This window comes from Xiphophorus couchianus, chromosome 16, assembly GCF_001444195.1.
Source record: "Xiphophorus couchianus chromosome 16, X_couchianus-1.0, whole genome shotgun sequence".
Taxonomy (NCBI): domain Eukaryota; kingdom Metazoa; phylum Chordata; class Actinopteri; order Cyprinodontiformes; family Poeciliidae; genus Xiphophorus; species Xiphophorus couchianus.
In genome coordinates this window covers 3,327,372-3,340,396 of record NC_040243.1, presented here as the reverse complement: position 1 = coordinate 3,340,396, position 13,025 = coordinate 3,327,372, and the positions used below count along the sequence as shown (strand labels likewise).

At 38.9% G+C, this 13,025-nt stretch overlaps 2 protein-coding genes across 2 annotated transcripts; one reads left to right on the top strand and one right to left on the bottom strand.

Annotated features, from left to right (window-relative positions):
* Positions 1–330: 330 nt before the first annotated feature.
* kcna7 (potassium voltage-gated channel, shaker-related subfamily, member 7) lies at positions 331–7,299 on the bottom strand. The gene is made up of 3 exons (XM_028041809.1): positions 7,028–7,299; positions 5,127–5,849; positions 331–1,392 (listed from the first exon to the last, which is right to left on the bottom strand). The coding sequence occupies exons 2-3, from the start codon at positions 5,811–5,813 to the stop codon at positions 457–459; spliced, it is 1,623 nt and encodes a 540-aa protein (XP_027897610.1). The 5' UTR covers positions 5,814–5,849; positions 7,028–7,299; the 3' UTR covers positions 331–456.
* Positions 7,300–8,259: 960 nt separating this feature from the next.
* Positions 8,260–9,729, top strand: hsd17b14 (hydroxysteroid (17-beta) dehydrogenase 14). Its single transcript, XM_028041817.1, has 4 exons — positions 8,260–8,506; positions 8,599–8,637; positions 8,737–8,834; positions 9,622–9,729. Exons 1-4 carry the CDS (start codon positions 8,425–8,427, stop codon positions 9,727–9,729), a joined length of 327 nt encoding a protein of 108 aa, XP_027897618.1. The 5' UTR covers positions 8,260–8,424.
* The last annotated feature ends 3,296 nt before the right edge of the window (positions 9,730–13,025 follow it).

The window sequence follows — 13,025 nt, the reverse complement described above, 5'->3', positions numbered from 1 at the left end:
CTCGCGCGTGGAAATGGCTGCAAACAGACGCGCAATTATACAGCCTTGTATCTTTGAAAAGCAGAAGTGGAGCCTTCTGCACAACCAACAAAAACGCGACAACAAAACATTCAACAGCAGCCATTATACAGCAGTAAAACCAGCTGACCAAACATGCTGAAGCTCAGCTTGGGTTGCTAGGTAACGGGCGGAATTCCACTGGGGTTGCTAGGTAACGGCAGGGCTTCACTGGGGTTACTAGGGCAGTAACTGCTGATTTGTGACATTATAATACTCAGTTGATTTTTGAAACTGCTCATTTCTTAAATACCAAAAACATTAACTGATTGCCAAAAATATGCGTTATGTATTTTTTGGGGGTTTTTTGTTAAGCATTTGGGTTGTTATTAGTAGCAGCAGAAATGCAAAACGACGTACAAAAACGTGCAAAAAGTGTCAGAGTGTAAATATTTTTCGTCACACTTGGGTGACCAGAGGTTCTTTGAGAGGTAATTTCATCCCTTCCTGATCTCTTCCTCCCTGTTCTGCACAAAGCCCAGCCAGGAGGTTCCCGTTGAGCGGCGGACATATCGCCCTGCTCTGTTCGTGCAGAAGTGCACGATCCCCCATGAATTCAGGATCCTGATCCGTCCCGTTGTCTTCGTCGTCCTCTTCGTCGTCCTCTTTGTTGTCTTCCCAGAGCGATGTGGAGACATGGTGGTACTCCCTGTTGTCCTCACATTCCATCTCTCGGTGGTAGAAGTAACTGAAGTTTGAAACGATGACGGGAACCGGCAAGGAGATGGTGAGCACACCCGCAATGGCGCACATGGACCCAACCAACTTTCCCACAACCGTCATCGGAACCATGTCCCCGTAGCCCACCGTCGTCATGGTCACCACAGCCCACCAAAACGACTCGGGTATGCTGGTAAACATCGTCTCAGGACTGTCCACCTCGGCAAAGTAGACAGCGCTGGAAAACAGAATGACGCCGATGAAGAGGAAGAAGATCAGGAGCGCGAGCTCTCGCAGGCTAGCCTTCAGCGTCTGACCGAGGATCTGGAGGCCTTTGGAGTGACGGGAAAGCTTGAAGATCCGGAAGACTCTCACCAGCCTGATGACTCTGATGAGCGCCAGGGAGACGGACGGCGGCGTGCCTTTGTCCTTGGCCAGCTCCGTGCCCACTGTGACGAAAAAGGGTAAAATGGCCAAGAAGTCGATGATGTTCATGATGTCCTTGAAGAAGAGGATCTTGCTCGGGGCACTGATGAAGCGCATGATGAGTTCAAAGGAGAACCAGCAGATGCAGATGGTCTCGACTATGAAGAACGGGTCCTGGAACGGGGAGAACTTTGGCGGGACCAGGATGGTTGTGTTGGGGATGGTCGGGTGAAGAGTGGTTGTGTATTGCTGAAAGATAAATGGAGAAGTAACAGTCACAACCAAAGAAAATACTGATTTTCTTCCTTTTGTAAGTTCTTTCGGGATTTTGCGATTGTTTTTGTGATTTTTTTTTTTTTTAGTTAAAATCTCTGATTTTTGGTGCTACTTTAGAAAACATTTCAAGGAATGGAGGTCAGTTGATTTTTGCCACATCTTTGCCCTCGTTCACAACCAGAAGAGGGTAGAGTACCCAAATATTATACAAGTAATAGTATCACTACTTCAACATATTTTTACTCAAGTCAAAAAAGGAAAAATTAGTCATCCAAGAAATTACTCAGGAGTAAAAAAGTATTTTGGTAAAAAAGTTACTGAGTAACTTATCAAAATATCAGTTGTTTAATATTTTAAAATTATGTGATTAGACTGACAAGAATAAAAAGTTATGTGTAAATTTTGTTATTTTAACGGCCAACATGAACACACTTCTCTTTTCCAGCAGCACATACTACGGTAAAACCAAAGGACCGAATGTGCTGGAGCTCTATTGGGGTTGCTAGGTAACGGGTGGAGTTCCGCTGAAGTTGCTAGGTAACGGCGCCTTGCTAGTCAAATGTGACCAAAGGTGGGTAGAGTAACCAATAATGATCCACAAGTAAGAGTAGCTCTACTTCAACTTGTTTTACTCTTTCAGTTCTTAATGAACTTTAAGTAAAAGTAAAAGCCATCCAAGACGTTATTCAAGTAAGAGTACAGAGTGACTGTTCAATCATTTAATGTTTAAAAATTACATAATCAGACAGACCAAAATATGAAGTTAAGTGGGAGTTTTGGTATGTTCTGGATACTTTGTCACACCGAAGTCTGGATCTTCGGTGTGACGAAGGTTTCCGAGCAGATCTGCGTCTCCATGGAGACGGTGATTACAGCAGACAAAACATTTTCAAGATATCCGTGATGAGTATGAGATCTGTGATACGGTGATAACCTTTTCTCTCCTCTCCTTTTTCACTCTCCCACCAACTTCTACAGAAATCACTTTCTCTATTTCTGAACACACAAATAAACCTAAAGTTCATGTGACTCTGGCTTGAATTACGGACATCTGGCGCTTCATTTAACTCAGATGTTTGTTTTTATCTGGGTGGAAAATGCTCGCCTGACATAACTTGGCATTAGAGTCTTTTAACAAGTTAGATAAAGTTACAGTAAGCGTTTGATGGCTCTGCGCTGAAACGCAGCCGGATAATATAACCTAAATGCTGCGGCTTTGTGTTTTTCAAGGTTTGTCGCCTCATCTGGATCGATGTTTTCATAATTCAGCTCGGATTAATCAAATAATAGGGATGAACGATATTCCAAAATCAACACGCAGCTGAGCAAACATCTCCATCTCCTCTTTCAGCTCTTAATGAACTCCGTAACCTCTCTGAAAGAAGGATTTATTACACGACCAAAGTATTAGATTAAATTAGTTTCAGCTGGAAAATTAAACTTCCCTTTAATGTTTCTCGCTACCCATCACTTTTTTGTTGTTTTGCAAAATATCTGTAGGTTTTTTTTGGCAAATAAATGTTACTAATCTAAGTTTGATTACATTAGACTTCCACTTGTAGATGCAGCTTTAATGCTGGTTCATGCATAACTCTGATCTTTTATGTCAGCTGGAAAGCAACACAATGAATTTATCAACATCTAAGAAAACGTATGTTTGTGAGATTTTACATCCGGAAAGCGATTAGGTTTGGATTTCGTCCGGAACATTTAGGATTTTCTGCAGCAGTGGATTTATGACCGATGATGTAAAAATGTTTTAGTTTTTATTTGATTTCCATAAAAAAATAAGTATTTTGTCAAGTTTCTAATGCAAATATCTTGGTACACAAAACTAACTTACAATGACTTTCCAACAAGATATAGGAGCCTGGTTTAAGTCAATAATTCCTTAATATTGATTTTAAAAAAGTAATAGTGCCACTGTAATTTAAATTTCCTCTTTTTAAAACAATTTTTTTTGAGTTTCTTCTAGCTCTGTAGAAAATTTCTGAACTTAATCTCAAAATTTCACCGTTTTTTTGGTGGAAATTTACTCCTTTTTTTCTGTCAACAATAAATATAATACATCATCATACAAGTGAAATAATCTGTTTTTCACAAATAAGAAATTATTGACTCTAAACAAGATCTTCCATCTTATTTTTAATTTAGCTCAGTCTTTTTTCAAGTGTTTTGAGATATTTTCACCAGAAAATAGACCAAAAATACTTGGTAAAATTTTGCGTTTTGCAGAGTGGGAGCATTTTATATCCTGATGCTTCGTAAGTCAGAGTCAAGTAGCTTTGCAAACAAAAACCGCTGGGAACTGGACAGAAGATGGGTACAAACTTTGAAGAAATCACCGATTAAAAGACCCAAAGAACCTGAAGACTTCCTGAACGCTGCTGCGTCGTTTCTAATTTCATCCTGCGGCGAAAAGCTGATCTGCCGCCGTCTTTTCCAAGCCGTTTTCAGAGCCGGTGAGTCACCGCGTTTATTAATACGGACATCGGTTTATGTGTCGATGCTCTCTAACGGCCGTCCAGGCTAAGTTTAGCCGTCCGGGTCTCATGGCGAGGAAACCTTAGACCAGCTCTGGCTGCTTCTCGCTCACTTCTTCTCCGCTTCTCATTCACTCTCACTTCAGGCTGGTTTTGAAGAATCGCCCAAATGACTACGGCAGGTGCCTGTTGGTGAAAACAAGCTGAACATCTACACGGTGTTCCTCCTCTAACTGAACACCGACAGGATGATGTCTTCACTCCGTCTGAGTGGATCGGGTTCACTGACGTCACTTTCTCTGCTGCTTTGCCCGCTTTTTTCCTCTTATTGTCATGTTTAACGTTTATTTTTAAATAAAAAGGGTGACACTTGTCTGCAGATTAAAGCTGCAGTATGTAACATTTTAAGAAGAATATGTTTGTTTATACATATCTGTTAAAACTGTCACCGTGGTGACAGATAACTAGTGAAAAAGTCGATCTAATTACCCCGGGGTGTAATTGGTCTGAATAGACGCACCGCTCCCGACCATAAACAGCCAATCAGATCCAGGAGGAGGGTCTTAGCGCTGTCGATCAACCTCATGTACACTGCTTAGTGTGCTAAAGATGGGAAAACAACATACCATTACAGGAAAACCATTTATTTGGTGGCTATGCTAACTAGCAATAGCATTCACACCAAGTTATGCTAGCTGCAGTGTAGCAGAGAGCAAGGGTAGGAGAGGGAGGATGAGCAGCGTCACACAAGATTGTGATAGGCAGCGCTAAGACTCCTGGCTCTTACTGGTTGTAGTTAGCACTGAGAGCGCTGGGTGGAGGTGAAGGAACTTGAGTTTTTCACTAGTAATTTAATAACATGCTTTCACAACATAGTAACAGTTTACACAAATGTGTAAAAAAAAAAAAAGTTTTTTTTATAAATTTTTCTTATAAAATCAAACATTTTCAGAGGTTTTCTAATCGTTTTCTTTGGTGGTTCTTGGTACAGCGCCCCCACAGGCAAGTAGGGGAACAGTTTTTTCAAAGCATTTGGTAAGTTTGATTCAGTGCAGTGTAAAAGAGAACCAAACTGCAAATGTAGCAAAATGTTGCGATTTTGGTGACGCTACTGGACTATCAGGTGTGAAAACAACCCAACCTAAATTCTGCCCCAGTACCGGGGGCGTCAGAGCTTAACCTTTGCACTCAAAGTGACCCTTCATGCCAACCTGTCCTCCTCACCTCCCGCCGCTCCTTCTCGTTTCTGAACTCAGGCAAAGTCTCCAGGCAGAAGATGAGGATGGAGAGGACGATGACCATGACGCTGATGATGGCGATGATCCTCGCTCCACCCGAAGACTCGGGATACTCAAACAACATCCAGATTTTCTGCTGCCACTTTGTGGGCGGCAGGGGCCTCTCCTCCTCCTTGGCGAAGCCCTCGTCCTCCTTGAAGCGGTCGATGATGTCCTCGCCGAGTTCGTAAAAGTGCAGCTCATCCAGGAACATGTCCAGCGGGATGTTGGCGGGCCGCCGCAGCCTGCCGCCCGACTGGTAGAAGTAGAGGATGGCGTCGAAGCAGACGCGGTTCCTGTCCAGGAACAGCTCGTTGCGCAGCGGGTCGTAGTAGCGTAGCCGGCGCCGCGGGTCGCCCAGCAGGGAGTCGGGGAACTGAGCGAGGGTGCGCAGCTGGGTTTCGTAACGCATCCCCGAGACGTTGATGGCCAGGCGTTCACTCAAGTCCCAGCCGCTCGTACAGGGGCGGCGGCTCGCCACCCTGGCCTCGCCATGCACCTCCTTCTCACTGCTCTCCTTCTCCAACTTGTTGTACTTGTCTTTGCTCTGCTTTTGTTCGTCGCTGAGCTCATCGGCTTTTTGTTTCTCCTCTGTCTCCCCCTCGTCTCCGGCTCGCTTGTCTTGATTTTCCATTCCTCGGCGTTGGGTTTTTCTTTGGGTTGCGTCTCTCTGAAAATCAAACAATCGAGACTGAGCCATGAGACACAGATGGTTTAAAAAGTCACGTGTTGATGCAGACAATTCTTTTTAATGTAAAATTTACATTTTGCACATTTTCCCAGTTTCGTTTGAGTCTCAAACTGCCTCTAAAAAACACCCAGCTGATTTTTGACGTTTTAACTAAAGTTGTATCTCAGTTTCCAGACGCTGTTTCAAAAACCTCCCGATTATTATTTCACATTCCACTGGCACTGTGCCGTTACCTAGCAACCACTACCAAGCCCAGCCTCATTACCTAGCAACCACTGCCAAGCCCAGCCTCATTACCTAGCAACCACTACCAAGCCCAGCCTCGTTACCTAGCAACCACTGCCAAGCCCAGCCTCGTTACCTAGCAACCACTGCCAAGCCCAGCCTCATTACCTAGCAACCACTGCCAAGCCCAGCCTCGTTACCTAGCAACCACTGCCAAGCCCAGCCCTGCTACCTAAAAACTTAGGTTTCATAACAAATAATTTAGTTATAGATTGTTCTGACAACTAATCAATCAATAAAATAAAAATTGCCACTTTCTGCAGATTTTTCATTATTATTCTTCATTGTTGTTATGCAATATTAGAAATATGTTAAAAGATGTGATACTTCAATCCCTTCTTTAAATAAGAAAATAAACTTTATACTGCCTAAAATGAAATAACAGCATTCTTCTAGTGAACCCTTGATTATTTGTAGCAAAGGATGCATCTGCAGCTAAACACAAATACTCAGCTTTTCCTGCTTCACATAACAGTGCAGTGTAGGAATAATCTGTTGATTATTTTCTTGGATTGACTGATTAATAATTGCTTAATGAGATATTTTGTTTACAGGATTTGAACCTGGTGAATTTAAATGGATTCCACTTTAGTTATGGGTTTAACATATTTACATAAAAAAGTTTTTATCATCTCAAATGGTAAATGTCTATATTCTAGTGAATTTTTTGCTTAATTACTGCTCTGAATGTGCTGTTTTTCCACCAAATTGCCTTTTTTTTAGTCTGCATACTTCACTTAACGATTAATTGATTACTAATTTAGTTGACAGGTATTTTATCAATTGATTAATCACGATTAATCGTTACATCTCTAGTTTTTTATGCATAGTTTTTGTAAGACTCGCCATCAGACTTTTCTCCTCCTCCTTACCTGGCTTCAGGAGCTCCAACTACTCACACCTCCACATATTCCTCCTGCTTTGCCTCCGTCTCCCTTCCCTCCGTCTGCAGCCGACTCTTCGCCGTTCTCCACATCAGGATGTCCAGGAAAGCCCTCCCGGTGTTTTTGTGCACGGTGAGGCGGCGGCGGCGTGGCTCCTTCAGGGGCCGCTGTGGTGTTAATCTGCAGCGCTCACTTGGAGTTAGGCTTGTTTGTGGGTCTCTTCACTAGCAGCCTCTCTGTTACACGCCGCCCCAGGGAATGCTGCAGGGTTGAAATTTAATCTTTGACCCTGATCCAAGAGTGCCGCTAAGCCCCCGCACAACCAATCCCCACCTTTGCTGTCTGAAAATGTCAGCCTGTTAAATCTACTAAACATACTGTACATGGTGAGTGCATGAATAGTGTACATATCTGCATGATAATCATAATATATTGACTATCATTGCTATTTCCTGTTGATGATGTATATTATTTTCAAAAAAAATACTTGTTAATGTTCCGTATAACATTATTTTCAGATTTATTTAATTATTTTTTATTTCCTGCCAATTATTTATATTATTAAAACATACATGTTGTAGATTGAATTAATTAAAAACAATGTATTTGTTTTATTTACTGTTTAATATTTATACCATCCATTTAAAACATACATGTAATACAAAACCTAACGTTCTGTCTAACATTATTTTGATATTTATCAATTCAAAATTTTAATCATTAAAAAAAATACTTGTAATTCATAACTTAGTATAGCATTATTTTTAAATTTATTTTTTAATTTTCTGACAAATATTTATATTATTTTAAAAAATATATGCTGTAATTCACATTTTAATGTTCTGTGAAACTTTATTTTGAGATTTAATTTATCTAAAAATATACATTTTTTATTTCATACTGAATATTTATATTTTAAAAGTACATGTTCTACTTCACAACTTAATGTTCTGTGTAATATTATTTTGAGGTTGAAATAATTTATAAAAGAAACAAATATTTATATTATCTAAAAAAAAAACTATTTAATATCAACAAAATTTACAGTGTAATTTTTTTACAGTGTAATGTGAGATATAGTTACGTTTATGATTGCATGAATAAAGGGAGGTAAATTGTCTTCAAGATCCCGTATGTACCAGTAAGTTGAGCTTTCCATGAATTGTTTGGGTTTTGCAGCGAATTGCAGAATTTCCGATCGTTTGTTCAGCACCTGAACGCCTCAGAGCAAAACGAGTTGTTATTTGGGGGACTTTGAACTTTACAAACAGTTGACGACAACTGCGCAGTATTTGACAAAGCAGAGAGGCGAGAGAAGCAGTCAGCTTCAAATACGGATCAAATAATAACTTGTGGTGTTTTGCAGATAAACGCTGCGCACCGAAATGCCGCTGCGCTACCAAAACAAAGTGGTTATTGTCACTGGAGGATCCAGAGGCATCGGCAGAGGGATTGTCAAAGCGTTTGGTATTGTGGATATTTGTTTTTACAGTGTTTGTGTTTGCTAAGATTGCAAAAAAGAAATGGAGCACTGATTATTTTTTGCGTCTTCTTTTTAGTGGAAAATGGAGCCAAAGTGGTGTTTTGCGCAATAGGAGGTCGGTGTTGAGCAAAACTGCAAAATACGTAAATAAAACACACAGTAACGCGAACAAATAGCTGCAGAATGTGTCACCTGCAGCCACCGTGTGTTGCAGCTGCAGCAGGTGAAGCTCTGGAAACGGAGTTCAGCAGGATGGGACCAGGCTCGTGCAAGTTTGTGGAGTGTGACGTCACCAAGGAAGACCAGCTCGAGGTAAAGTGATAATAAAAAAAAGATGCACACGGTCCCATTTCTTACAGTAAGTCAATGAAAATAATTTGTTTTCTTAATTAATCTTTAGATGAGTGCAGTCGCAGTTTAGAGTATGAAGAAAATCATAAAGTCGTAAAACTACGAGAATAAAGTGATACTATTATCAGTATATGGTCAAAATAAAACGAGAATAAATTCAAAATATTATATAATAGAGTCGTAGTATGACAAGATTAAAGTGATAATATTAGGATTTTATTGTGGCGTTATTCTCAATATGCCATTCCCAAATTATTACAACTTTTTTCTCATAATATGACTTTATTCTTGTAGTTCATTCTAGTAATACTTAAATGAAAAAATCTGCTTTTATAAAACAAAAATCAAATTAATCGCCAAAATAATTGTTCGATTAATCAATTACTAAAAATAATCGTAGTTGATGCCATAATATGTGTATATACTTAACTGGGCTACGCTTATGAATTTTTTCTGATGCTAACCGTTAGCTTAAGAGGCTTCTTTTTATACATTTACTTACAGGATGGCTCTAATCAAATTCTTTTGCTTTTAATATTTTTTATTTATTGTACCAATTGTCAGATTGTAGTTCAGAAGCCACTTTATTACACATAATTACTTGCTAAAAAGAAAACCACAAAGGGAGGTGAGTCTCGATGGAAACGAGAAGCAATACATAATTAAATACAGATTCTTCGTACTTTGAGCAAAATGCTTAACTTTTATGGATTAAAATTCAGATAAATGTCGGCCCTTTTCTTTCCAGCGGTTGGTTGCCGTCACCGTGGAGCTTCATGGACACATCGACTGTTTGGTGAACAACGCAGGCTGGCGTGAGTCTGTTCCTCCCGAAGACAGAGAGCGAAAAGTCTGAGTTTGTGTCGCTTTTTAAATGATTTTTATCCTCCATGTCAGATCCGCCTCACAAACCCACCGATGAAACCACAGCAGAGGAGTTCAGGAACCTGCTGAATCTGAACCTCGTTAGCTACTTCTTAGCTTCCAAAGTAATTTCTGTTTTTACTTTGGTTCATTTTTAAGTGTAGAATTTAAAAATGTCAAAACATTGTATTATGATCATGTAAACGGATGAATACTCATCAGAAGATATATTTTTTAAGTATTTAAATATTGTTGAGCAATCAACTGATACCTGTTTTGCTTAACCTTTGCCGTCGCCATTTTGCGGACAAGCGGAGTATGAAGTGCCGTAATTTGCCTACAGCTGACGTAAACTGCTGCCGGTGTTCTGACGATCAGTGCTACCTCGTCAGATTTTCCTACCGCAGCACAGATAGATGGCTAAGTCCATCAGTCGGTGCTACCGTTATGTTTACAAACAGAAAACTATAGCTGGTTGTGTTAATGTTAAATATATTGTATAACATTATTTGAGTGACGGGACTGAAGTGGACGTTTATTAGTTATGCTTAGCTTAGCTTAGCATTGGAACAATTTATATACATGACGAAACCACAAGAAGATCACTTCCTTCATCTGAATATTCTACCCGTTTAAAAAGAAAAGCTGCAGATGTTTGCACTAATCCTTCCACTAGAATATCCTACCTGTTAAAAAATGTTTAAATACAAAGGTGTTTGTAAGAATAAAACAGTATCAGACAAGGGAAACACGTTTTTATTGGAATTCAATTAAACACAAATACAGATCACCGCAAGTCTTTTTTGCGCATTAATACGCTGTATGACAGACTTTATGAAATGCAGCCACAATGTGTCCAGTGCGCAGGTCACTGTGCCCCTGAAATGATTGGATATGATTAATATACATTAATATTACACAGCTTCAATCCCACATAGCATCGCTACCTACATCTATTTAGCGAAGTTTATTAATAATAATAATAAAAAAGAGTGTAATTAAACTAAAATATTTTAAAATATAGGGACAAAAAAACAACGTATTTTGTCCTGATTAACCACCAAACAAACTTGTTTACAGTTGTAACGACTTTGCAGACGGCAAAACTAAAGCCATTTATAAGCTGCCTGTCATGTAAAATAAAAACATGAAATATTACAGCAGCTTAATGAAAGCCAGGCATAAAATAAATTAAATAAAGCTTACCGTAATCTTCGATTAAATAAAACACATGAAACGAAACTTCCACAGGTATTTATAAGAAATCTGCTGAGTAAGCGGTGTGTGACGTAGCATCGATGTGCGCATGCGCATTACCACAAGGTAGGACGGGTTTACGGGTAGCGCAGATAAACAGAACACCTGTTAAAAAAATAATTCACATCAGTAAAGGCTAAATAATAGATTCATAAACACGAAAATGAAGGATATTATATCTACAATTTCGGTGTATTTTAGTTTTATAAATCCACGATATAGTTTCAGTTAGTTGTAGTTTTTCCCCATTAATTACCGTTTTTATTTATTTCAGTTCACGGAAACGTTTTCTCAATTTCAGTTTTTCGTTATTATTTTGTTAGTTTTAGTTAACGGCAATAACCTTTCAAATACCTGCCATCATATTAAATTGTATCTAATCCAGAATGTTTCTGTTTCAAACGGGGGAAAAAACAAACCATCATTCTGAATAATGTCTCCCCTGCAGTTTGCTTTACCGTATCTGCGTCAGCGCCACGGAAACATCATTAATGTCTCCAGTCTTGTGGGCACCATCGGTCAGAAAGATGCTGCGCCTTATGTCGCCACTAAAGTGAGTAAAAGTGTCGAGATGAAGCTTTTTAAATGCAGTCAGAACTGCTCTGTAATGCACGTCTTCCTCCGCAAGGGGGCGATCATCTCCATGACAAAGGCGATGGCTGTGGATGAGAGTAAACACGACGTGAGAGTGAACTGGTGAGCCAAACCCAACTTCAGTGACGTTCCGTATTGCAGAAGGAAGTTGGATTATATTTGTGATGATGTTTTTTTTAACTCTTCGTGTTTTTTAAATAATTGCTATTAAATATTGAGCCTGTATTTTCATGATTTCAGTAATTTTTTAAAATAAATTTTTGATGTTTTGCTGTCTAGCAAAGAAGGAAAAGGACTTAAATATGTCATAATAAGCACTACAAGATATTTAATCTTTAATTTTTTCTTGTGAAGATTATATTAGTTATATATGCATTGAGATGATTTTTATCAATCGCTGCGATATAAATAAACAAAATTAATTTATCTTTATAATTTAAGAAATTTGGATTCAAATATGAAATACATGTTTAATCCTTCTAAATGTCATGTATATAATATGGATTTATTTAAATTGTGTGATATTTACGTACCTGGCAATTTTAAATTTATGGCCTAAAAAAAATTGACGTAAAATGTTTTTGGGGTTTTTTTGTTAATCTGTAGAACAACCTAGTTTGGAAAATATTTGAATCTCTTAAAATTACAGAAAGTGGCTGACCACTATCATTTATTACTTACACAATAATATAAAATAATAAAAATTATCACCAGAAACCAGAAGTGCTTCTACACAATACATTTGTGCTTCTACAAATATCCTTGGTAATAAAATGTTTTAAATTATAACTGAGTGTCTGACACGTGTTGCAGCATCTCTCCAGGTAACGTGATGACGCCGCTGTGGGAAGAACTTGCTGCGCAGACGGCCGATGCTGCAGCCGCCGTCCACGCGGGGGAAAATGCTCAGGTGAGGTCAGGAGAATGCATTCAGTGCTGAACATTCAGGCCTTTCATGCTGGTAACCAGTTAGTCTCCTGCTGTTGTGAAGTAGCAGCTGACCTGGATGTTCTAGCTGGCTGTGTTTTGTTGCTGTGGTAATGAAGAAATTGCCTCACCACAACCGGTCTGCGAAATGAAACACTTTCATTCTTAGAACCAGCAGGAGGAATTTTACCAACTCTGTTATGATGAAATGCTAATTAGATTAGCACCTGACCAAACTAGTTAATGTTTATCTAAACCGAAACATTCATAGAGGTCAAATATCAAATCTCAGACATGAAAGATTTGCATTTGTTATTTCCTGAATCTAAGAACTGTTGAACTTTTCTAAATTTTTATTTAATAAACCAACATTAAATAGTGTACAATTGAAGACTAGAGTTTTCAAAATACAAATTCAAATTTAAGAAGTGTTTGCTATCCCTCTTTATTCTTATACCCCTAAATAAATCCAGTTTGTTTATTCAAATATAGATGTTGATTTATATTTGA

Coding starts and splice junctions, on each gene's coding strand:
- kcna7 (XM_028041809.1), bottom strand. CDS start 5,813: ATGGAAAATCAAGACAAGCGAGCCGGAGACGAGGGGGAGACAGAGGAG. Junction 1,393..5,126: donor ACGAGAAGGAGCGGCGGGAG/GTGAGGAGGACA, acceptor TTTATCTTTCAG/CAATACACAACCACTCTTCA.
- hsd17b14 (XM_028041817.1), top strand. CDS start 8,425: ATGCCGCTGCGCTACCAAAACAAAGTGGTTATTGTCACTGGAGGATCC. Junction 8,507..8,598: donor AGGGATTGTCAAAGCGTTTG/GTATTGTGGATA, acceptor TCTTCTTTTTAG/TGGAAAATGGAGCCAAAGTG. Junction 8,638..8,736: donor GGTGTTTTGCGCAATAGGAG/GTCGGTGTTGAG, acceptor CGTGTGTTGCAG/CTGCAGCAGGTGAAGCTCTG.